Below are 27,441 nucleotides of genomic sequence, written 5' to 3' on the forward strand. Positions count from 1 at the left end.
TGTTTTACCAAAATGGAATGGGGGGGGGGACATGCAAGGAAAATTTTTGTCGGGGGGAGAAAAGTTTTAGTTACACCACTGCACACGCTTGCATCATGTATGTCCTGTATGGGCGTTGCACGTTCTACACATAGAAGAGTGGTTGTATCTCCCGCAATAGAGAAATTCCTGAGCTGAATGGAGGCGGTGTGGCTAAAAGATGCAAATTCATATCATTTAGCCCCGCCCCCTACCTGCAGACCAGCAAATCAAGCGATTTTGGGGGCAGGGCCTAGTGATGTGCAGCCTGACCCCTGGCATGACATCCCTGGTTGGGGGTGGCACAGGACACCCAGGAGGACTGCTCTAGACCTAGCAACACTGACTGCAACTCTGCACGCAGCTAAATATACAAATTTATTTCTATGCTCATAATGTACAAGCAATTTTGCCCTATTTGTGTTCCTCTCGTCTGCATCAGCCCCATTACCTCAACCCATGCACCAAATCCTCCTTAACTGCACTATGTTGCACCCTCCCTGTTTCAGTCAAGCATTGGCTTTGACTCTTCTCTGTACCGTTCCCTCTCCCGGCTACCTGTCAGACCTCTCTCCTTTGTTTTCTTGTCTTTCTTCAGTTTTAATTTCCTCTACATCTTCCACAATTTTATCCAGTGCATTTCTCTTATTCCCGGTCTGTGCTGAAGATTTATTCCACCTTGTACCTTTCAGTATCCGTCTCCCTCCCAAATCATATTCCCCCCTCTTCCCCTTTCATTCCATCTTAGCATCTCCCCCCCCTCTCCTTGCCTGCCCAATCCACCCGAAGACACATTGCAGCCTCTTTACATCAAACAGAGCTGTAAAAAATTACATCTCAGTTCCTATTAAACATAAAGATAGACAGATGGGGAGGGAGGTGAGTAGGAATGAGAGAGACAGAGAGGGGACACTCAGCATTGATTTGAGAGAAATCTGGAGTAATTTCCCACAGGTCGAGGAGCCCTATAAATCTTTAACAGGCTGTGTGAGTGTGTCGAGTAGGAACATCTGTGGGGGGAAGCACAGCAAGAGAAATAAGCCAAAGCTGTAACAATAACGAACACCCAAGAGTGTGCATTAACCCACTGAAATCTGACAGTTATTGGCAGAAAGATTTCGCAGGCTCTTTGTTGAGACACAGAATATAAGATTCGTTAAAAGTTCTATCCGTGTTAGCTTGGGAGATTTGTAAAAAGTGAAATTTGTTTGGGAGCAGATTTCTGACAGTGCTGTCAGTGTACCGAGGGATCGTGGATGTGGTGCCGTTCCTATGACAGTCTGTCTGGGTCTGGGATAAGTACCTGGATCTGATGTACCAGGGAACAGGTATCATAAACATACCCCCAGACAAAGGAAATAATAACCACAGCATTGTCTTTACCAATCTTCTACGTATGCTTTTATTGATTACGTGCAAAGATCAATAACCAGTACCAGCATACGGCAGCGTAATATATAATGGCTTCTATAAATACAGATCATTGTACTGAACAGCGCTTACATTCTAGGCAGTGATTTTTTTAAATGTGTTTTCCTGATCAAAAACATCTGTGGGGAAATTTTTTTCCATTATCGGGCTGTAGATACGATCATTGTAATTTCTTGGGGCATACAGTAGGTATCAAAGCTTGGAGGTTAATAAAGTGGAGAAAGATACAGTATCAATAGATCAGCTTCAGAAAACCGAGGGCTGACTAAGCTAGAGGTGACATAAACTACCGAAGGAGTCTGAGATGCCTGCACTTTAGGTTGTGGTTTTTGTTAAGGGCTATGATGCTGCAGCAATAGCCAATTAGGGAGCTAGGGAGGAGTTTCCTGTAGTAGGAATAGCCAGAGAGTCAGGTGATCTGCTCTCTGGCCCGGTTTTCCCCACCCTCCCTCCCTATTTTTCTATCTTTTCTTGGCGGCGGTAAAGAACGGTCCTTGTTCAAATGGAAGTGATATGAGGATAGTGGGGTGCGCTCTCCCGTAAATGATACGCTTGTAGCCCATGCCCCTTGGACAGGGGTGGGATACACCATCTGCCCGGGTGGATAGCTTGGGAGAGTTGAACACCAATGATGTGTGAATGGTGTGATGTCATCTTACCCCTCTTTTCTCTATGACCGTTCTTTAGGGCCGCCACCCTCTTTTATAGAATAATATAAATAGTTGTCAATCAATAAATTTGACATTCATATTGAAACGCCAGCACTTGTGTCTGTCTCTTTATTTGTAGTGTTAAGTTAGATAAGATTAGATAAGTTATTAAAGTGTTAGGGCATAAAGATTGCTGATGGTAAGTTTATGCCATGTTATAGGCAGTGTTTGAAAAATTACAGGAGATGATTGGTTGCAGTGGTGTAACTAGATACATGAGGGCCCCATAGCAAAAGTTTGTAAGGGCCCCTATTTATCAACTTATGCTCAAAAATGTACAAAGCACATGATACTTTGACAGGCAAAGTGGGCCCCTCTCAGCTCTGGGCCCCATAGCAGCTGCAGCCCCTGCACCTATGGTAGTTACGCCCTTGATTGGTTGGTACTTACCAATGCACCATCGACAGCAGAATGGAACAAAGAAAAAAAACTGACTCTTAGTAAATTAGCTTTTTGGAATAGAACCACAGTGGTGGATTTGAGGAGTTATTTAGACTGGGGGACAGCCAATTCCACAGTTTATCCAGTTTGTGTAATGGTGTGTGCTTTCTCATTTGAAACCCCTGGGATGACTACTAGGGACCGAAGAGGAAGTGATCAGAGGCCTTGGTAACTAGAATTTCCTTCCACAGGTACCACTGGGATTCTACTGGAGAAGCGGACTGGTCATCATTGGAATCCATAGGTGAGTAAGTATGAATGTTTGTAGTGTGAATTAAAGTTTTATTACTCTAATGTGTCTGTGTTTTATTTCACTATTTGTTCTGTTGTAGAACTACAATACCAATTTAATGCCCCGCATGCTGGGACTTGTGGTTTTCCAAGCAGGCTTTCTGGGACTTTTAAGTTCCACAACAAAACACAATAGTTTCTTCTATTTTTTACACCACTACCCTGGGGCATTGGGGACAGCAGCAGGCTTCAGCCCGGGCAGGGGATAACCTGGAGGGAGGGACCAGTCAGAGAGATAAGGCTTTTGCTGAGGGAAATTGTCCTAGTCATTTTGTCCCCGTATTTTGGGAACCAGTACCAGCCCTTAAGCCTGGTGCTGGTTTTAGAAATACTAAAACCCCAACTTCTTTGGCCTCTGAATCTCTAAAACCAGGACCAGCTCTTTGAGCCCAGGGGTGGTTATAGTCTTTTTTATTTTTGGGGGGGACACCTGACTGATCCATGCAATGCTGCCGCTTTGTATGTATTTGGTGGCTGTAAATACGTTCTCGATGTCAATAAGCATTTCCTGTCATTTAAAGTCATACTGCCCCCATACACTGGTGCTATTTGGGTCTTTGTCACACAATTTTTGACTCATCATATTCGCGTGAAAAGTGTCTTTTTACCTCCGATTCTGATCCGATGTGTGGTTCTGTGAGCATCGGCTTGGGAGATTGTCAGTGCTGCATCAAGGATTTATTGTATCCCTGGTCGGTGAATTGGATCGCATTAGATACACATTAGATATGCACGAGAGCCGTCCGATAGTTGCCAGGCCATTTGAATCGGTATCGCTTACAAGGCTTACATGTGATACTGTACCTTGCACTAGTGTATGGGAGCCTTTAAAGTTGACCTAATGATTGTTATGTGCTAAAGATGAGATCACTCGACAGAAATGTACGTGGGGTGATTACTTTGTGGTATTGCACATTTGCAGGAGATTATTAGAAAATAAGGCTTGTTGTGTAGCTGAACACAGGAGAATCCGAGCTTCAGGAAGAGCCAGGAGAAATATTGGAGCAGTCAGTTACGTCCTGGGTGAAATGTGTTACGACAATGCGTCCATCTCCTGACTATTTTTATCAATAGCTCTGTATGGTCTAGGAGTTGACTCTTTAAAATATGTATATATATTTTAGTCTGTACATGCCTTAGTCCGATTACAAATTCTACCTCTAATTATGTTTGTTTCTTCCCAGAGTCACCCACTCACTAGTTGAAATGCGCATTGCTAATGACTTCTTGTCACTGTACTGGCAAAGAGGGGGGGAGGGGCTGAACTGAGATCTTTCATTAAATATTAAAGAAAAGCATATAGGAGTTTGTCTTATCCTTCCCGAATGTACAAAAATGAAGACGGAAAATGTGTCTATTATACACATAGCTACAAGTGTACTGTATGCTCAGTGTACCAATTCAATTTACAGCGTGCATTGCATATTGTTTTAGTAAATCACCTTTTCTCATATATTCCAAGAAGATGAGGTTTTAGCAGTTCTTGTACGAGGAATGTAGTGTGCCACTATTCCTGGGCTGCATGTAGAATTGGGCCTCTGGTAACCTGATATAGAGCGAGCAGATTAAGGAGCCCATTTACTATGTGATGCAATGTGATCTGCGCGGGATTTACTGTCCATGATCACACTGCAATATGGTGGTATTTATAATCCTGCAGGTGCAGAGACAGTCCCATGCGTGGTCAGCTCTGAGCTCCCGCTGACCGCACTGCTCCCCCGGCAGTGCGTTCTGTAGCACATAGGCTCCAATGAGCTACCACCATCTCAGACTGCCGGTAGCCCCGGGGCGTGATACGATTCTTCCCGATTTTCACACATTGGACAGTATCATATCTCCCATAGAAAACTATGGGGGAATTGGCTGCAAGCGGGACAGAAGGGATTGCAGCAGGGATCAGAGTTTGCTGCTGCGGTCCTTCCTATATACATTTGGGGGATACTTAATATTTGCGGCTAACCCCGGAAAACTGGTGTTTTGGGGTAATTAGCTGCAAATATTAAATGGTAAATGGGCCCCTTAGGCAATCATTACAGTCTCACAGAGGTGTGGATCATTATTAGGTCAATTGTCAATAGGTTGACCCAATATGGTTGACATAGAACAGTTTGAAGCAAAATCAGATTTTTCTATCTATTGTCTTCTAGAAGGTGCTAAATTAGAAGATTCTGATTGGTTGCTATGGGAAACATCCCATCCGGAATAGAACTCCCATCTTAGTAAATAAAGCCCTTCACATCTAAGGAGAATAGAACAGGTAAAGGCTGACTGCTGATTTGCTGCTATGGTGTTTGTACTTTGAGCAATATACTGTATGTACATATCAGCGTGTACTGGATATACTGCACATAACAAACAGGATCTTCCCCTTGTTCTTAAGCCAGGCTGCACAATACTGCCCATATTCCTGAGTCAGACCCATGACACTTTTGGCAATGTTCTTGTAAGAATCAATAAAAAGTTTTTATACAGAGGCAGGAGGTGCAGAGGATAATTGGAAGCTCTACCGGAGGGAAGTCGTTATCTGGTTGGCATTAATGCTGCCGTCAGTCTCAACAGCATTATGAGACAGGATAATGTGTCTACACAGTTGTAAACTTATATAAAGTATAAGTTAATGTTGCAATTGTTTGGAAACACCAGCAACGGCAGCTGAACCCCTTCATGGTGTGATCTCACCCAGGGGCTGCCAACAAACAGCAGCGTGTTCAGAGCTGCCATGAGTGCCACATATACATCACTGGATGAGATACCTCACAGCTAGTTGAATCAACCCCTTTGGAGACACCTCAGTGCAAGGCATTCTTGTCTACATGCTGATTCTTCCCTCTTTGGAGACTAAAGGGCCCCACACGGGACAATTTACAGGCATTTTCTGAGCGGTTTTACTAAATCGCTCAGAAAATGCCTGAAACCGCATGTAAATCGCTGTGATTGTAGTCCACACAGTGATTTACATGCACGCCCCCGCCGTTCTGAATCTGCACAAGATTCAGAACGGCCCCGTCGGTCAATTCAGAGCAGTCGCCGAGATGCTCCTGCTCATTTCCCGCTTGTGTGGCGCGGGGATGAGCAGGGCCATCTGAGTGACTGTCACAGAAGACGCCGCCAACACGAATCCTCGCTGTCACTCACCGCCCCGCTGCCGTCCAGAAGCCTGAAGACGCTGCCGCTCGGATGCCTCCAGGACCCGCCGCACCTGCCTGCCCGCCCGCTACAGTCAGATGGAAGCTGCAGTGACAGGACACGAAGCTGGAAGACTCCGGAATTGGTGAGTATTTTTTTTTTTTACACTATGCCACCAACGGGGAGAGGGGGATGCCACGCTATACAACCAACGATGGTACGGGGGACACTACCACCAATTATTAAATGTTTAGGGGAGGGGGGGGGTCACTGTACCATCAATGACTAAACCTAAATGTTTAGGGGGGTGGGGGTTTCCACTGTACCACCAATGACAATTGTTGGTACTATATATATATATATATATATATATATATATATATATATATATAAAGTGCAGTTTGATGGCATGTGCGGCTGTGACAGTCGTGACAGATTTGAAATCTCCCATGCTGAATCTCCCATTATGAATCTCTGACACAAATCTCTCAGTACGTGGCTCATTATCTGAAAGAGTGAAATCTCTTGTGCTGAATCTCCGGTTACTGTATGTATCTCTGGCACACATCTCTGCATATGTTGGGCCCTTAAGTGGCAGATGTACTAAATCTTTCAGAGCGATAAAGTCGATGGAGTTAAGGGCCCTACATACGCAGAGATGTGTGCCAGAGATACATAACGGGAGATTCAGCACAAGAGATTTCACTCTTGTGGCTCATTTCAGACAATGAGCCACATACAGAGAGATTTGTGTCAGAGATTCAAATTGGGAGATTCAGCACGGGAGATCTCAAATCTGTCACTACTGTCAATGCCATCAGACTGCACTGTGTATATATACACACACACACACACACACACATATATATATATATATATATATATATATATATATATATATATATATATATATATATACACACACACACACACATATATATATATATATATATATATATATATATATATATATATATATACACATATAAGCAATTGCTGAGTACGTGTTGATTATTTCCCGAGAGTGCCGCTATCTTCACGTTGTCTACATTACTGGTCTACCCAAGAGGGCACCCGGGGCCAGTTATCAAGCTTTGTGCGGGGCGAGTGCCGATCCATCGGACTTTATATATACACATATATATATATATATATATATATATACACACATATATATATATATATATATATATATATATATATATATATATATATATATATATATACACACACACACACACACACACACACACACACACACACACACACACACACACACACACACACACACACACACACACACACACACACATACATACATACATACATACATATATATATATATATATATATATATATATATATATATATATATATTGGTGGAGATATGAAATGGATGTTATATATAATGAAAAGATAGTACGCTGGTGGCATAGTGTTGCTGCACAGGGCTAAATAATTAAGCCCTGAGACAGATATTCACCCCCCAAACATTGGTGGCACAGTGGAAAAAAAATATATACTTACCTACTCCGGAGTCCAGCATCACGGCCTCTCTGTCCCGCGGCGTCATCAGGAGGGGCGTCGGTCTCCGGCGGTGGTCTCCGGCGGTGCCTGATGTCATCGGCGGCGGCGGTGCATCCTCTCAGGTGCGTCCTCTCAGGTGCAGCGGCGGTGTCATGCGGGCGGCGTTCAGCGGGGCTTCAGTCGCTCAGAACAGCCCTGCTCATCTGCCCGCGGCCACACATGCGGGAGATGAGCAGGAGCTTTCTCAGCGACTGCTCTGTATTGTACAACCCGTCCGTTCTGAATCTTGGGTAGATTCAGAACGGCGGGTGTGCGCATGTAAATCGCTGTGTGGGCTATATACACAGCGATTTACATGCATTTTCAGGCATTTTCTGAGTGATTTAGTAAAATCGCTCAGAAAATGCCTGAAAATTGTGCTGTGTGTGGGGCCCTTTACAGTACAAGCCAACTTGTTCCTAATTGTCACTTTACAGAGCCAGTAATATGGCATTTAGGAGCTGATTGGCTGGTACTTTATCTCTCTACACATTATCTCTCTTCAAGGCTTAGAATATCTCCCCCTACCTGGTAGTTTTTGATACTGTGGGTGGAATGAATGACAGTCACTCTTTCCAAACTAGAAGTTTTGCCCCCACGATAAAAAAAGTTCTGGCGCCAGGGGTTACATGCTCATCGCCGTTTTCTTTCTCCTTTTCTTTTGATGTCCCAGAGTAGGACTGCTGCAAGTGATGAGCTTGTTTCCAGAATACCAAGCCGACATCCAGATTGGTAAGTATGCAGGGTAGGTTAGGGTCGGCCCAGTGAAGGGAGGGTTATATTTAGGCACTAGAGGGGGGACTTAAGGTTAGGCTGGGGGGTGGGGTTGGGTTATGCTGCGGTGAAGAGGGGCTTAGGTTTAGCCACTTACAAGGGTTGTTATGTTAAGCTGTGGGGCGGGGGGTTAGGCTTAGGTGACGGGGTGCAGGGGATTTGGTTAGGCAACAAGGAGGGTTAGCATCAGATTGCTGGGTGGAAGGGTTAGGCTTCTGCAAGGGAGGTTTAGGCTGAGGCATTTAGGGGAGTAGGGGGAGAGGATTAGAACCCTTCCGGAGCAGCTGTCATTGTGATTCTCCTATTTGGGATGCTGGGTCGGTCTTTTGACTGCCGGCATCCTAAGCGCAGAAAATTTTGTATGTATCCCATTAGAACCCAAGCCGCAACCAGAATCCTTGCAGCCGCACTGCAAATGAGGACCACAGGAAGCCCTCCAACAGATAGACGTAGAAGAAAGGAAGTGGTGAATGGCGCTGGTTTCCGTTCTCAATCACAAATATTTTCACAGTGAAGAAACGTGTAAAAAGTAAAAATAAACAATGTTGAGACAGTGCTCAGATGAGAATAAAACATAAATTATCAAAGGGATAAGTGAGCGTACCCAACTCACAAGAAAAGAGGTAAAGATGTGCATAAAGGTTTCTTTATGGGACACCAGGGTGATGCAATAGGTGTAAATTACCTTAGAATGAGTTTTCTCCAATTGAGGTTGAACGAGCCAGTAGAACCATGAAATGTAAAAGAATTTTCTGTAATACAGGATGAAGGGATAATTGAAATTACCCTACTTGAAGGGCGGGGGGGGGGGGGGGATGCATACCCTACTCACAAAAAGTGGGGACATGGGCATATGTATAAAGGTATCTTTAAGTTCTTTTTAGGGGTAGTCCCAAGAGAAATTTCATGAAGGGAATCGCATGGTATAGATATTTTCAAATGCGTACCATACTCACATAATCCAAAGATTGGATCCTCATATAACGGTATCTTTAGAGGTCTTTCCCAGATCTTTCTTTCTTTAACTCTCAATGGAGTTAATATGTGAATCATAAAAAAGGGTAAGAAACCACCACGCCAACCCAGATGTCCCACAGTGGACAACAATGGGCATCGGGAGGCTGGCTAACTTTGTGGTTTAGGCCAGCAGAGCCCCCAAATTCCAAAAGACTGCAGAACTTCAGGGACAGTTGACTGAACCAGTAGGTTCCAAGACAGTTTGCTTGGAACCAATAACATGCCTGAGGCACTGCTTATATAATATTCATGTAGCATTACATATTATTAAGTTATTGATTTCTAATGAATAGATTGGGTGTTTTATTGAGATGTTACAAAAGTTCTGGTCAGAAAATGTCTGTTTGCTGACATACAGTACTGTATCATCTTTCTACAGTACTGCACCAGTATGTCATTTACAGGGCTTACTGTTTTTCAGCCTTTGTTTTCCCCCTCCAGAATCTGTCCAGTCAATCAATTTGAGATATAATGAAGCACTCGCAATGCAAAAGCTTAGTGACATAACTATACCTAGGTGACTGCCTCTCATCATTACAAGACAACATCTGTCATAGCTTTCTAGAACTCTTGGCTCCCTGAGCATTCCGCAGATCATAGACAGGGAAATATTAGGTGCAGGCAAGAAAACAAGAGACACTTTAGGGTTGGGATTGAGGTTTGGTTGAAGGTAGAGGTTTATACTGAGAGATGTTATCAGTCAAAACTATGGCAGGATTTAGGGAAAGAAAGTACATAGCTTTACACATATTACATTAGTAGGCAACTAAAATTCAGGTGTGACGTAATATGGCAAGGCAAAACACTTCTGTGAGCTGTTGTGGTTCACTGACAAAGCATATACTAATCATCTATATATATGTCTAGTGTCCGTTTGGCTCAGAAACACTGCCATCTGTTGGCAGCAAGTAAAACTACATCTACTAGCTTTCAAATAATTTTCTTCGAGTGGACTTACTAGTTACAGATGTAGCTGGCCTTGTCTAGCGGGGGTCTGGAGGTCAGATCGCCAACCGCCAGCCCCCACCAGCTGCCGGAAGGGGACGCGCATGCATGAGATGCTTGCGTGTCCCCTTCCGATGGAACCCTTTGCCGTCTCCACTCCACCTCCATGCCGCTCCCCCGTCAGTGCCCGCAGCCCCCCCTAACCCTGCCGGTCTCCCTGAAGCGGAGACAGGCATGGTTTCCAACCCTTGCCACCGAAAAACTGGGACATGCATGCGTGTAAGATGCTGGTGCGTCCCTGTCAAATGTAGAACCTCTCCGCCGGCGATCACCAGAGGGGGCATTCTGGCAATCCCCGATGCTGAATGAGAGGTTCTCCATCTCTCAACATTGCTGGATATGGAGAGAGGGAGCTATGAAGACAGAGATTGGAGGTAGGAGCAGATAGGGACTGGGGGTGGGGTGGAGAGATTGTGCGCTATAACTGTCACAGCTCAAAGTGAAAGTGAAAAAGGTCAAAGTTCAAGTAAAAACAGTCACAGTTCAAAGCGAAAATACATTGCAGAAGCCTTCATTTTGACAGGCTTTTAACTAGGATAGGATAAAACAGCCTATATGCACATCAATCTTAATGCATCATCCAAACCATTTATAAGTAAATAATTAAAAAAAAAACATTTATTGTAATAACATATTTAACGGAATAAATATAATTATACAACATACCTGGCACAAAACTCCCCTGGACGGCTTCCTTATATGCCCACCACTCTTCATAAGTCTTGGCTGGGCTGAACTGTGCTGAAGGTACATGAAGACAGTATTAGAACAGTATCCGGTGTATAGGTCAACATTGTCTAGGTCAAAAAATCAATAGGTGGAAACTATATGGTCGACATAGACAATAGTTCAACATAGGCAAGGTCAACATTCAATTTTTTTTCTTTCCTTTTTTTTAACTAATTCATACTTTACCCTCCACTACGATTGCACCACTACCGGCTGAGCACAGCGGTAGTGGACAAAGGTACCTTGCCCATTGCATGATGAGGGGACTCGGAACGCCAACTTGGGTCCATGTGATGATACTGTATCTACAAATTAACACCAAAAAACATGAAAACTCATGTTGACCTTTTCATGTGTTGACCATTTTCATGTTAACCTTTTGTTTTGGTCAACCTTTTGTCTATGGTGACCTTTGGTGTCAACCTATAGACTAACAAGATTCTATCCACCCTTTATACCATAACCATTACAGCAGAGATATTATATAGATCAAGGGTGGCCAAATCTACCAACAGTTCATGTGTTTCAGGCAACCTGTGGATCTATAGTAGGTATGAATGCAGCAGGTTTGAAAATGTGACAGTTAGTAATGACTACATCTGTGCACCAGATAGGAAGTCTGGGAAATGTGACAGTTAGTGATGACTACAGCTGTGCACCAGATAGGGAGTCTGGGAAATGTGACAGTTAGTGATGACTACATCTGTGCACCAGCTAGGGAGTCTGGGAAATGATGACAGCTAGTGATGACTACAGCTGTGCACAAGCTAGGGAGTCTGGGAAATGTGACAGTTAGTGATGACTACAGCTGTGCACCAGCTAGGGAGTCTGGGAAATGTGACAGTTAGTGATGACTACAGCTGTGCAACAGCTAGGTATTTTGGGAAACGTGGACCATTGGTATATCTCGAGGACTGGTTTGGCCACCCCTGATGTAGATGGTAAGGCAGCATCACTTGTCTTAACTTCATTAATGGCTATAAGCAAAACATGGTCAATATTCTGGCCAGACGCTACAGGGATATTTCACAGAACAGTCTGGGAAATTTCTCTCTCTCTATATAGATAACTATAACGCCCTATTATTCTTTAAATTCAGCAAAAATACAAAAAAAACTAATTTAACGAGAAACTATTCCGAGACATTACTGTATACATTCTAGAAACAATACCAAATGTTTTCATTTATTTTTGCCTATAGCCTTATGCTTTTTTAATAGCAGTGGTGCAGCCCAGTACATTATGCCACATACACTCATGCAAGCATGACCAGAGACTCCCTAAGCTTTTATGTAGTTCCGCAGACTATTTCTTATTACTTTCCCTGCTATTCCAATTTACATTTTGTTTCAAGAACTGGAAATAAGTTATACCAAAACACTATACTTTCTTAGTTGAGTGCGACTGAGGTCAGTACACTTTATGGGTTATTCTGGTTCATTCGCTCGGATGTGAATTCGCTTCCTTGTGAGTGAACCAGATCCTTGCCCTGAGTAACCTTACATATGCTCAGGGGGAAGTGGGCAGGCAGATGACATCTGGTGATGTCAGTTGCCAGCTGGGCGTTCCCATATGCTAACGGGCCGCTGCGCCGCCACTCCCCCTGCAGCCGCAAGGGTTAAAGTTATTACTTCCATGTTAATACTGCCTTGTAAGCTGGTCTATATCCTGAATTCCTGTGCTCTGGTAATTTTCCTGCAAGTACCCTGCCATTTCAGTGTTTTGTATACTCCAGCTGTGATTGAAATTAAAATCAAGCTCCTGCCTTTGCTTCTCGTGATCTAAGCTGGTTATTATCTGCTGCCTTTCTCATGTGCACACTTATAATACCCTACTTCATTGTGACATCTACACTGCCTTGTACAATACCTCTTCACATCTGCTATTGGCACTGTTCCCAGTCTATGTCAGCCCTACAAATGAACTCATTAAGTGTGGCTCACTTGTCAGCTAATTCATTCTGCCATCTAAAACTATGCTCCTTTGTACTCCAGCAAATTATCTAGCATTCTCTAGCAAATTGCATAAGCCCCTACTGCTTGAGAGTTAAGACCTGGTGGCATCCTAAGTATCGGCATGTATAAAACACTAAGGGAACCCTGCCCGGCATATCAGAGTAAAATATTGGGCATATCGCTCAGTCTGCATGCTCGATATGCAGGTGCCTGTGCTTACTAGCGAAGTTGTAGAGCTGGCCCGGCTACACAGCCAACTGGGCAATAATGGCAGTGACCGCGGCATATGTAATGAAAATTGTTGCTCTAACCATCATTATATCACTCAATGTGCACCCAGGATCCAAGATGTTGGCAAGCCGGGATGAGATTTCAAGTAGGTACGCATTGACATACAACGTACTCTATACTGCTATAAAGCAGATATGTGACACTTCTGTCCAACTGATAATAAAAGATTGTAGTGCCAGGCGCACCTCCGAAAGAAACTGTGTATACATCCAACTTCTGTCACAAACGCTTTTGCTTTATCAAAGTGTTCTAAACCTTAACTACAAAACAAGTATTACTGTATATATAAACGGCAAAGCCTGGTGGTTTCAATGTGATAGTCATATTGGTCCAATTTTTCATTGAGTGTGAAATGCTGCTTTCATTTTATTATTATTTTTTGTTTAAATCATTATTTTGAAATTCATGAACCAATTTATTTCTAAGTTCCCCAACTGCAGTGCTTACAAATGTTAGGTACTGTAAACCGGCTTTTGAAGTTGTTGATGAAAGGAATGCTTACATATTGGTAGATTTCTGATATGTAATAATGTTGAATAGTAACCAAAAATATTTTTAGTTGCTCCTCAATAGAATTTGTTTCTTTTATTAAGCAAATATGTCTATTTGGTACTTGTTTCCTAGCACGGCCACAAATCTTATGGATCGTGTACCTTTAGTTAAGGTACACGATCCATAAGATGGACCCGATTTCCTTTGAAATCAGGTCCATTTGGCCGGCTAGGATAAAATATCGGGGGCATCGCGTCGGTCGGGACCGTTAACAATGGTCCCGACGCGACCGACGCGATGCCCGCGATTTCCCCATAGGCTTCAATGTTAAAAAATATTTTAACATTGAAATCGTGTCGGGAAAGGTAAAATATCGGGGGCATCGCGTCGGTCGGGACCATTAACAATGGTCACGACGCGATGCCCCCGATTTTTCCATCGTGTTCAATGTTAAAATATTTTTTGACATTGAAATAGTGAAAAAATGTGAAGAATGTGAAATGGGCCAATATGACCCATTTCACATTATAGATGTCCCCGTCGTCACCCCACGATAGACGCCAACCCGAAGCGTGGCGAGCGCAGCGAGCCCGCGAGGGGCGGCGGTGCGCGTCCTCTGACCTTTTCATTCCCCTACTATCCACGTCGGCGTGGAGTTGAGAATAGAATAGTGTGGCGGTCCAAAATCGGTCGGTCGCGACGATCGCATCGCATGCGACCAAATCGCATGCGATGCGATCGACCCGATTTTTCCGACACGACCACCCCGATGTAAATCGGTGTGGCCGTGCTAGGAAACAAGTACCGTCTATTTTAAAGTAGTAATTTTTATAGTAGACCGGCCAGGGCTACTATCAGGGGGGTTCCGCGGGGACTCCAATCCCAGGCCCAGACAAAAAGGAGGCCCAGGATTGGTGTCTATTAAGTATAATTTGTCATAAACAACAATGTAGAGGTTGAGTAGTGCGGCCAGTGCGGCCTACACCAGAGGTCCCACCAAGCATTCTAGTGGTTCAACAAGGGGAAAAGGGGCCCTGTATATTTGGTTAGTCCAGGGCCCCACAATTTCTGATGGCAGCTGAGAAAAGCTGCTTTCGCTGTTTTAAAAAAACTGGCCGTGGATAAAGATTTTTCTGAGATCTTAAATCTTGTAGCATGACTGGTGTAACAATTGTCAATACTGCCTCACAGCACTGAGGAATTGGGTTCAATTCTCACCATGGTCCTAACTGTGTGGAGTTTATATATTCTCCAAGTGCTCCTGTTTCATCTCTCACCAAAAATATACTGTTAGGTTAATTGCAGAAGCCGTCATTTTTACGGACAGTTAACCATAATTATAATTGCCATCACATGTGTTTAAATACCTTTATTATAAATGACATAGTTCAACACAGGTGACACAAATCACATATAGGGGTTTATTCTAGTTCATTCTTTCTGACAAAATCCTTCTTAGATGGACAAAACCATGTGCACTGCAGGGGGGCAGATGTAACATGTGCAGAGAGAATTAGATTTGGGTGAGTTATTTTGTTTCTGTGCAGGGAAAATACTGACTGCATAATTTTACACTGCAATATAGATCTCACTTTGAAGAAAAACCCCACCCAAATCTAATTCTCTCTGCACAAGTTACATCTGCCCCACCCGCAGTGCACATGGTTTTGTCCATCTAAGAAGGATTTTATCAGAAAGAATGAACTAGAATAACCCCCAGTGAGAGGGAAGTCCAAATAGAGTGCACTTTTGGAATGGGTCATGTTGTGAGGTATGCACGATTTAATATACACCCTCCTCCCCTTTAAATGGAGTCTAATATACACCCCCCTTTCAATGGAGTTGACTGAAATGGTCTGAGGTCAGCAGCTGTGGCACCAAAACAAAGAACTGATTTTTGGCAGTATCCTGGCTGGGTTGCGACTGCGTAAGATCCACAGAAGACCTAGGCAGTGAGTACTTGGGGAGGTACATGGTGAAGCTCCTGCTGAAAGTCCAGAAGGTCATAGGCAGACTCTTAGGTGATGCTTACGCTCTGCCCTAGGCTGTACACAAGCGGGTTAAATAAGCCCTGTATTCTTAGGAGAGGGAATATCTAGAACTGTCTTTTCCAAGAATGGTTTTATTTTCTGCATAGACTCTGCCTAATAGGGGGAGCGGGGGGAATTAGGTGGCAGAGGATTCCACCACCTCTACAGGACCACTTTGAGCCCTGCATGGAAGGGCATTCCAAACATATGGAGCAGCATGGTACATATTAGAGGTATGCATTAAAGGAGCTCATCCGGGAGGTGGGAGTGCGCATGGGAAGGAGGCTACAAATGTAGTAGTAGTAGTAGTAGTACGTTTATTTGTAAGGCGCCACAAAGTGTCCGCAGCGCCGTGCATAGCAAACAAAAAAACTAATTACAAGGTAACGTACAGGGTGTGTTGATAAAATACAGCATAAATAGGGGTATAGCTGGTAGAACTAAAATCAGCATCAGTTCAGAAGTAGGTGTCGAAATTGTCGAGGAGACTGAGGATGAAGTAGAGGAAGGGAAGAACAGGACAGGAGCACAGGTGAGGTAAAGAGGTAGGGTGAGTATGTGAGGAAGGAGGGCCCTACTCATAAGAGTTAACATACTAAAAGGAGGTGGGTGGACGAACGAAAAACAAAAAAAAAATAGGATAAGTAGGAACGGATGGAGGATCAAAAGAGGTTAGGAGGAGGGATAGGCTAGTCAAAAAAAGTGGAGTTTGAGGGAGCGCTTGAAGGAGTTAAGGGAATCAGAAAGCCTGATGGGTGGCGGGAGGTTGTTCCAGTGCAGGGGGGCAGCGCGAGAGAAGTCTTGACACGGGAGTGGGAGGAGGTGATTAGGTGAGAGGTCAGTCGGCGGTCAGCGATGGAGCGAAGAGGATGGGAGGGAGTGTGGATAGAGATCAGTGAAGAGAGGTAAGGAGCAGTGGAGGAGGAGAGAGCCTTGTAGGTGGTGGTGAGGAGTTTAAAGAGAATTCGGAAAGGAATGTAGAGCCAGTGAAGAGATAGAAAGAGGGGGGAGGCGGAGGTAGAGCGGCGGGAGAGGAAGATGAGCCTAGCAGCAGCGTTAAGAATGGATTGGAGAGGTGAGAGGTAGCCCAGAGAGAAGGATGTTGCAGTAGTCAAGGCGGGAGATGACAAGAGAGTGAATGAGAATTTTGGTTGTGTCAGTGGAGAGGAATGGTCTGATGCGTGAGATGTTGCAGAGGTGAAAGTGGCAAGACTGTGAGAGCACGAATGTGGGGGGTGAAAGAGAGGACGGAGTCAATGATGACACCAAGGCAGCGCGTTTGGTCGGTGGAGGTAATCTCGGTTTCACCAACGCTGATGGAGATAGTGGGAGAAGAGGGGAAGGTTCGGGGGATGGAAGATTAGAAGTTCAGTTTTAGCCATGTTTAGTTTCAGGAAGCGTTGGGTCATCCAGGCTGAGATGGCTGTGAGGCATTTGGAGACCTTGGACAGGAGTGATGGGGATAGATCGGGGGAGGAGAGATAGATTAGGATATCATCAGCATAAAGGTGGTAATGTAAGGAGGGTAGGAGAGATTAATGAATTTGAAGGTGTATACACAGTGGTGGCTCCTACCTTACGCAACAGCCCATACTGGGATCCTGGAGGGGGGGGGACACCTCCAAATGAAAGTGCCTTGGGTGACTGGCAGGTCGGACTTCCAATAGCAAGTCACCGCCAGTCACAGTGAAGCCAATGCAGTCTCGCATACTTCATCTGGCTTGACTACAATGGCGGATTTTACCTGGGGGAGGGCGGCTGCAGCCTATAGGTAAAAAACGCCACTGTGTACGCGTAATACATATATATTTACAGTACAGTAAGTCAATTGAATATTATTTTTTAAGGCATTTGCTTTGGGTATATAAATTATTTATATTGCTTAGGACACTAAACTAAAACACAATTCTTACACATCTAATACTTGAATTGTACAGAAAATACTATTTCCGTGGTCTCTATATGCTGATCCCATCTCATTACTAAATATGGATTTTAGAATTCTCTGTACCGTAAACTGCAAGCTACCAGACTGGAATATTTTACCCTGACTGCTGACTGTACTCCAACTGGGATTTTTCAGAAATAAACACTTCATAATTGTAATCCAAAGAGCTATGGCAGCCACGGATGACAGTTCTGAATTGCAATTACTAACTAAAAATATCCTCAGCCTTGATGTCAGTGGATTGTTTTATAGAGATTCTTGCCCGCTGTCGCCTTCTTAGGGGGGAATCGTTTCTCTGTCACTGCTGTGAAGTGCCTCCCTGACCGGTTGGGTGATGTCACTTTGTGGCCACTAACGTCACTAATTCCCCATGCCATAGAGGTGAGCAGGAAAATGAGTGCGGCTGTTAGTCAGTTTTGTTCTGTAATTGGCCCATGCTCATTTTTATGTTTTCATCAGGAACATGACGTGATCAACAGTTTTTGGGAATCACAAGTCGATATAAATTACATTTATAGCATTTGGGTTGTGGGACTTTTTTTTAAAGCATTTCAAGAGATAAAGGGCCCTATACACCTGCTTGCTATGTTGGGTTTAATTTCCGCCTATCAAGCAGATTAATGTTGCCCTGCCCAACGCACACCAGTTGATTCTACTCGCTATGCTGCTAGCGGATGTGTACATCATTTTGTGGCCACGCCCATGAAATGTCAGGTCTCCCCCCCCCCCCCCCCCCCTCCCAAAACACCTCTTGCCTGCCCGGGCAAATTTTAAATTCCGCAAAGGAGCGGTTTGCCACCCCAAAGTCTAGAGAGATAAAGCAATAACCAATCAGCTTCTAATTCTCTTTTAAAAGACTATGGGGGATATTCCGTTCCCAACAGCCGTGACCCTGTCCCATTCTCGGCCGGCTCGACGATGAATCTGCAGGCAGGATTCAAAGTCCGGCCTGCTGAAAACAGAAAAGGGGGCGTGTCCGCGAGATACGGCTGTGGATCGTCGATCTGCGGCTGGGAGCTCAACAACCAATGGCCGTTCTCGGCAGAATGGGCCCTACTGCTTCTAAAGTCGGGTCCATTCTCCCGAGATCCCTGTTCAATACTGTTGGGAAAGACAGCATTGAATAGGGCCCTGATGCAATTTCCCCCATCGGGGATAGCGGCTGGAGATTGAATACCCCCCTATATCTTTTTACACTTTATCTCTGTTCATGCTTTTATCAATAACCCCCTTGGTAATGTTATAATATATTAGATACTTGTTTAGTTTCACGGCGCCCGATATATCGGATGCGATATCGTCCGATATATCAGATGCAATATCGTCAGATATATCGATGCGATCCAATGCGATTTTTTACCTGTTTATAACCCCACTATCCACTACGCATGGAGTTGATTTTATATAGTGTGGCGAGCGCAGTAATCCGCGTCCCCTCGCGGGGCGCGCTACGCTCGCCACGCTTCGGGCTCGCCACACCGCATATATAAAATCAACTTCATGCGTAGTGGATAGTGGGGTTATGAACAGGTAACAAAATCGCATCGGATAGCATCAATATATCGGCCGATATCACATCCGATATATTGGCTGATATTGCATCCGATATATCCGGCGCCGTGAAACTAAACAAGTACCATATGTTATTATATCAGTCATGCAGAGATTTCGGCAAGCCCCCAATGTGATATAAATGGGGACATGACAGGCGGACATGCTCCAAATTTGTCATACAATAGAGCAGAGGCAGAATTCCGGGAGGCAATGGAGTTATCTGCCGCCGGGCTCTTGCTCCCAAGGGGGCACCTCTTCTCCACTGAGTTTGAATCAGTTAATTGAAAGCCGTTGATATCGCTTCTGTGGCTGTCTCCTCATCCTAGCAGGACCATAGATGCCACACACTCTTTTTTTTAAACATAATATCCATAACATACATACATCCAACCAACATACATCCATCTGCAATAGAGGGCGTGGCTTTGTGAACATGATACCATGAATTCTTTGGCATGCACAAGAGGAGTCCTATGTTCCCATAGATTCTATCAACAGTATGGGAACATGTCACCGGTAAAAATAATTGCTGGCTATGCTCATTTGTTTTCCATGTGTAAGCCGTGGCACTCCTTGCATAAAATAAACCTCTACAAATATATACAGCACATATGTGACTTTTTTCTTTGGTATCAATGGGAAATATGGATTTTGTAGGCTGTAAGTGTGGATGCATTGTACTAAACTTCAAGTATGAGACTTGGTAATTAACAAATCATTATTAACAAAAGCCAGTGAATTTAGTTTTGCCATGCTTGCAGGAGCATAATTCTAGGCATTAAAACACAATCCTATATTACCGAAACACTTAAGAAACGGTCTAACACAGCTCTAGTAATCCCCTTGACTTGGTGATTTCTCAAAGGAACACAAATTAACAAGTAGTGTCTCTTCTCTATCTTTTCTTATGAGAGAACTGAAACCTCAAGAAGAGATCCAGAGGTTCCCTGCTGATCTATTTCCAAAGCTGTCAGTAGAGACCTTGCTAAAATATTGAGAAACTTACAAAAGATTTCTAAAAAAATCTTCAAGATGCACATGTTAAGCCACATAGATATTTATCTCTGGCCTTTGCTTAACTAATTTATTACGATTCATCTTATGTGCAGCAAGTCGGATGTCAAACACATGCGATTTGGCCTATTTTCACCCGGTTTCATGGCCAGATCCATTGGAATCGGGTGACAACAGGCCAATTCGTACAAGTGTATGGGCAAAATTTACTAAGGTGAAGTCGTATAAAAAATTCGTATTTTCATAGTAAAATACAAATTTATTTAGGCATATTGGTATTTTTGACATTTACTATGCCAAAAATATGCATATTCGTATTCTTGACAAATTCATATTTGTATTTACAAATACGAATGTATACGCTGTGAGGATACGAGTTCTTCAATCACTCAGACACCGAGCAGATGAAACCAAAATATGGTTTATTTTTATCACAGCACACACATGTAGATAAAGACAGGAACCAGAGGCAAATGTAGCATATAAACGTTATCGGGTAGCAGTCCAAAAAATGGCAGTCCTTGTAGCAGCCGTTCCAAAGCACAAAACTATCACTCCTCCACACAGCAGTGATAGCAGATAAGTCCACACGATACCCAGACAGAGCACAACCTCTTAGTCCAGGACAGTCCATAAAAATCTCCCTCCTGGCTTGTCTGCAAGTCATTTTAAAAACTTCTCAATTCCCACGGTGCACAAACCAAAAGTGGGCTTGCAGTGGATCTTGATTGGAGGACCCAAGAGTCAGGTATCACCCCCTCCCAGCTACTGCTGCTGCCCCCCCCTGCTGGGGTCTGGTTCCAGAAAGTCTGGAAGTGGCCAGAGATATGCAGAGCAGTGTCAACACAAGATACAATACCCAGCTGATTACGTTGTGTGCTGATCACCCCCTGCGGTGCCCGGTCACACTAAGTCTGGTATTGACACAAAGGAACTGAAGATAGAGACACAAACACAGTCTGATTACATTATGTCCTGATTACCCCCTGTGAACAACCTTCCTGTTGATAGCAGGGGAATTGGATCACCCCCTGTGGACATAACATATGGGTGAATCCATGCAATGTTCTTTCCTGGCTATTTCCTGTCAGACCATATTTGGCAATATACAGTCTAATACTATGGTACACACAGATATGGGGAATAGAAACATCTGCAGAGAACAAGAGGTCTAAAATGTACATTCATTACTGTGGAGTTCTACAGCCTAATACTATATGATCTGGAAATACACACAGATTTGGGGGATAGAAACATCTATGGAGAATAAGAGGGTACAGACGGACTAAAATAGTACATTAATTACTACACCTAATAAAATATAATAATTACAGATTTACAGTGAGTCTGATAACCTCACATTTCTTCCCCTACTATTTTAGTTCCTGTACCAAGTTGTTCTGGAACCAATAACAACCTGTAGTGGGATGCAGAGCAGAGAATCTGAGGTTTGGATGGACCACCTGAGTCCCACAGAGTGACATCATACTAAACCCATCTTGGAAGAGGCGGCTGGTTTGCAGAATCAGCAAGGGCAATATCACAATATAAGTTATGCATGTTAACTAACAAGTGAGTTAGCAATCCCCCGTCCTCAAATGTTGGGTACCCCCCCTCTGCAACATCGTAAACTTTCACACCGGGCACACCTATAGGGTGTGCTAATACTTTTGCCTCTGGCACAATGGGGCAGGGAGCAGTTTCCACCTCCCCCTCTTGCCCAAGGAACATCTGCCAAACGGCAGCCCAATATCGGAGCTCTGGCCCTGGCACTTCCGCCACTCTGTCAAGTCCTTCCTCCCTCAAACCCAAACTAGGGGCATGGCAGATTTCAGTACAGCATTTGGTCTCAATGCCCAGGGCTGAGAAGGGACCCTCCATCAGGAACAATTCCACTGGTGGCTGCAGGGCAGGCTGGTCCAAGGCCAGTCCTACCCCCTCAAAAGCCTGGGTCTCACCTGCTGCTTCCTCTGCGCAGTCCTCAGTCTCCAGGATAACCACCTTCCCCAGCTGAATATGCTGGGCAGCCTGAAGCACGACATCATCTGCGACTGGTATGCTTGTGGCCTGGATGTTGTCGGATACTCCTCTAACCACGGTGATCTCCTCCTGGACGCAGTCCTCATAGATCCCCTGGCAGCAGGTTAATAATTCTGCATCTCCCACCTCAGCAAAAGGGAAGCTGTAGTGCAGCTCCTCCCGGGGTGCCTGGCTCAGAGGCCTCACTTCCTTCACTTTGGGGATAACCTCCCCCTGCAGGGAACACTGAGCCGCTTCCTCCATAGGATGGGGGAGAAGCAGTTGCAAACGGTGCCTTTCATCACGCCCCCTGCGACACTGATCTTGCCATGCTGGGGTATCCAGGAGCCCGCGATCAATTGCCTCTTCCTCTGCCACCACGAAGCACTCCTCCAGACACTGCAATTGTTCCCACACACTCAACTGTGCACCGAAATGGAGGATCCATGCCCGATAATCAGCAAATGCATTTGCAGGATCTCCCTGATCGTGAAGGATCTGCTGAAGGATTTCCCCGCGAGTGCAGGATTGGATGGGTATACCTCGCAGCTGACATTCTGCTATCAGCTCCTCCATACTCATTTCTTCAAGGGCAGTTAGGGGCCCCCCTGACAACGACCCTTCTCTTGCGGTAACCATTAATTCTGTGGCAGACCCCTCGGTTGTCTGCCCAGATTGCAGTAGCCCCCTTCTAGACCTTTCCTCTGGTTCTATCTGGGGCATCAATTTATTCTGGACTTGTCCTTCAACCTCAGAATATTGTCCTCTTTGTAGCATCTGGGTAACTGTAGCAATCACTTCCTCTGTAAATTCTACAAACTCTGGCTCCTCCAGCAGATTCCACGAGGTGGCCTCACCTTTACAGTGCAGGAATGCATCCCCCAGGTAACACAACTTGTCCTGTATGCTGGATACTCTCCACCCGCTGATCATCTGCTGAGCTTCTTCCCAGTACTCCCAGATATACTGCATTTTTCTGACAATAAATAACAGATCCGGCTTCCCAGCCTGCCGATACACTGAAGAACCTCCATCCCTGAGCTCCTCTGCTCCAGGGGTCTTGAGGCATCGATTTTCTTTCCTTGGAAACATTTTCCCTTTCACAGGAATGACACCTGCTCACTTCACCTTAGTGCATTTTCCGTTTCCTTACATATGGTCTGATCCTCTGTTCTCTGTGCTTTCTGTGCTCAATGGTTGGTGTCTGAATGATCCCACTGCTGCTGCCGCCAAATGTGAGGATACGGGTTCTTCAATCACTCAGACACCGAGCAGATGAAACCAAAATATGGTTTATTTTTATCACAGCACAAACATGTAGATAAAGACAGGAACCAGAGGCAAATGTAGCATATAAACGTTATCGGGTAGCAGTCCAAAAAATGGCAGTCCTTGTAGCAGCCGTTCCAAAGCACAAAACTATCACTCCTCCACACAGCAGTGATAGCAGATAAGTCTACACGATACCCAGACAGAGCACAACCTCTTAGTCCAGGACAGTCCATAAAAATCTCCCTCCTGGCTTGTCTGCAAGTCATTTTAAAAACTTCTCAATTCCCACGGTGCACAAACCAAAAGTGGGCTTGCAGTGGATCTTGATTGGTGGACCCAAGAGTCAGGTATCACCCCCTCCCAGCTACTGCTGCTGCCCCCCCCCTGCTGGGGTCTGGTTCCAGAAAGTCTGGAAGTGGCCAGAGATATGCAGAGCAGTGTCAACACAAGATACAATACCCAGCTGATTACGTTGTGTGCTGATCACCCCCTGCGGTGCCCGGTCCCACTAAGTCTGGTATTGACACAAAGGAACTGAAGATAGAGACACAAACACAGTCTGATTACATTATGTCCTGATTACCCCCTGTGAACAACCTTCCTGTTGATAGCAGGGGAATTGGATCACCCCCTGTGGACATAACATATGGGTGAATCCATGCAATGTTCTTTCCTGGCTATTTCCTGTCAGACCATATTTGGCAATATACAGTCTAATACTATGGTACACACAGATATGGGGAATAGAAACATCTGCAGAGAACAAGAGGCCTAAAATGTACATTCATTACTGTGGAGTTCTACAGCCTAATACTATATGATCTGGAAATACACACAGATTTGGGGGATAGAAACATCTATGGAGAATAAGAGGGTACAGACGGACTAAAATAGTACATTAATTACTACACCTAATAAAATATAATAATTACAGATTTACAGTGAGTCTGATAACCTCACATACGCCACTGACAGAATACGAATAGGAATCACCATTCAAAAGAATGGTGATTTCTAATTTACTAACCGGCTGTATTTTCAATACAGCCGGTAATTATCAGCAATTAGCGGGATACGCCCGTTAATTGCCGGCTAAATACGCCTGGAAAATACACTTAATTTTCCTGGCGTATTTGGCTTCAGCCTGCACGGATCAGTCAGATCTATGCAGGCTGCAGTGTGTAAAAAAAATAGAAAATTAAATAAATAAATTTAAAAAAGAAAAATCGTATTCGTATTTTCCCCCAATGTGTGTCCATATTTCAAGAAAACTGAACCAAACATCCCTAGTTTAAGCAATCAGTAGAATGCAGTTAATGTACAGTACATATGAATTGTTTAATTGAAAATGTGTGTGATGTGACACCTTGTTGTTTATGTACAGCTGGAAGCTATATCAAATGGCACCACACAACGTGTTATATCAGTTAAGTTATTTTTTATGTAAGAATTAAACTTTTCCAAAAATCAAGGCTAAATGTGTACAAGTTTTTAAGGCCCCCATACATTAGGCCGAGCTGCAAAAAACAAACAAAAAAACATACAAATGAATGGGAAGCCACTGATTGGTTGAGAGCTCTCTCAGCCAATCAGTGACCTCCCATTTTGGATAAGAGGAAGGGATTTTTCCCGGTGACAACTAGCCCCCCCCCCCTGTGTTTGCCTATGGATATACAGCAGTGAGTACAGCTGTAAGTAACTGGGCTGTGCATAGTATGAGTCATTTGATGGCATGGTCAATATCAACACCTGCAGGCACTCATCATTCCCATCAGAAGTGGCTTTAAAACAATAAAAAATTTGGTACGCGTGTGTGAACATAGCACATTTCATATTTGTATGGTCAATTCCTTGTCACTCATTCATTGTGACACAGCACAGGATGTACTGTATATTCTACACAATAGACTAATCCAATATTCTACACAATGGGCCATTCAATAACAACCTATTGGTGTGACTATATTTAGCTGACAGCAATGATTTCATTACATTTAGCTATTAATGCATTGTGACTGGCCAGCAATGATGAAGCCACTGAGGCATGCAGTCAGGCAGGCGTTGTAATCCTGCGTGCTGCTAAGTGAACTGTGTGACCATCTTCTCACAACTGCTTATTAACAATTAATCACTTCATAACTACATTATCATTGCTCCGAAGCCCAGCCTGAACACGCAGTAGCAGGATTATTGCTATAGTACAGTATCATCCTATTAAATACAATTTCAAATGTTGATACATTTCTAGCATATAATGTTGCAATACTCGAAAGCTCACAAGCTTTGATGTTTATTTTCAACAGCAGGTCACAGCATACCAGGTTAATTCCATATGCAATCATAATTACAGGCAGTAGCATACAGGCAATCTCAGCATAACCGACTGTTGCAGAGGCCCCATTGGTCTCTACCATAGCCCAAACCCCAGCCTATCGCTTGGGCAGCTTATCCACCATCAAGAGCAAGCTGACTCTGCCCTGGAAATCCTTGTATCAGGAAACCCCAGGGATTCTGCTACTGATCCCAAAACCAGGTCTGGATCCTTCACATTACTTTCACATGGAGAGATGCTGTCTCTGCCACATCCTATACACCAGGGGTGGGGTGGGGAACATCAGGCCCCCATAGCCGGTCTGAATGGCCCGCCCACCCGTTCGGCGGCTTTGCCAGGAGTCAAGTACAGGGGAATTCTCGCGTGAGGTCGGTAGTTCTTGTGAGATTCCTCTTAATCAACAGCAGCCGGAGACTGTCATTCCTATTCAGCGGCAGCCGCCGGAGTGTGGGTTGGCTGCAGCCGGACAATTTGTAAGAGACATTTTTACATATGGCCCCCGAAGGATTTTTTTCCCCATGCAAAAGGCCCTTGGCACAAAAAAAGGTTCCCCACCCCTGCCATACACACTTGACCACTTTTTAAAAGATATCGCTCATTTTGGCCCTTCTGAGCAATATCTTCAAAAAATAATTGCTTACTGTGTATGCTTCATATCGTTAACGATCCACGCTCCCATTCATCCTTAATGACCCGTCCTCGTTTGTGCTGCATGCTAAATGTTGACTATGTGGGGTATTCAATATGTGCTGCTACGAAATAGCAGCACTACCTATTCAATGCTGCCACTACCAACAGCATTGAAGCCAGTCCAATACAATGTTTTTAAAAGTCAGACCTGTTTAGTCAGAAATAGCCGCGGATTGTGGAATTCACTGCAGTTTTTCGACAATTAGCAGACTTTCCGACACTCGACTTGAATACCGACTGTTGAGTTTCTGTCAGAAGGGACGAAAAACTGCTGGGATTCCGACTGTTGGGACGTAACAGTCAGAATTCTGGATTGAATACCCGCCTATATCAACAAGTCATGCAGCAACTTTGGGGTGGGTGATGTCACTGACCATATCATTTACAGATAATGTTTAATGTGCATGCACAATCTTGTTCGCCCGGTTTATTGCCGATATCACACTAGCCCACAAACTAGTGTGTATGGGCTTAAGACAATACATGTTGCGTGGTTACCATATGGGCTGGTTGTGACATCCTGGAAGTCGTGGTCACATCCCAGCAATACAGTAACATAATTTTTAAAATTTGATTCCAAAACCTTCTAAATTTCCATCTTTAAGAAAGAGAACAATGTGGACATCTGGAAGAATTGCATAATGTAAATTGCATATATTAAAAACAAACATGACACATTAATTAAACTGTGAAAACTTGGAATATGTACAGTAGATATAATGGGTGAAGTTTAATA

The 27,441-nt window shown here is 44.2% G+C and overlaps 1 protein-coding gene across 1 annotated transcript in view; it reads right to left on the reverse strand.

The window, feature by feature from the left end:
- LOC146042459 (carbonic anhydrase-related protein 10-like) overlaps window positions 1-27,441 on the reverse strand; it is a 276,357-nt gene that overhangs the window by 180,080 nt on the left and 68,836 nt on the right. The window contains exon 2 of the mRNA XM_083162452.1: window positions 11,046-11,120. Coding sequence (XP_083018578.1) covers window positions 11,046-11,120 — 75 coding nt within the window. The remainder of the gene's footprint in view (window positions 1-11,045; window positions 11,121-27,441) is intronic.

The sequence above is a fragment of the Crinia signifera genome, chromosome 19 (assembly GCF_055691185.1).
Source record: "Crinia signifera chromosome 19, ASM5569118v1, whole genome shotgun sequence".
In the NCBI taxonomy this organism is placed as follows: domain Eukaryota; kingdom Metazoa; phylum Chordata; class Amphibia; order Anura; family Myobatrachidae; genus Crinia; species Crinia signifera.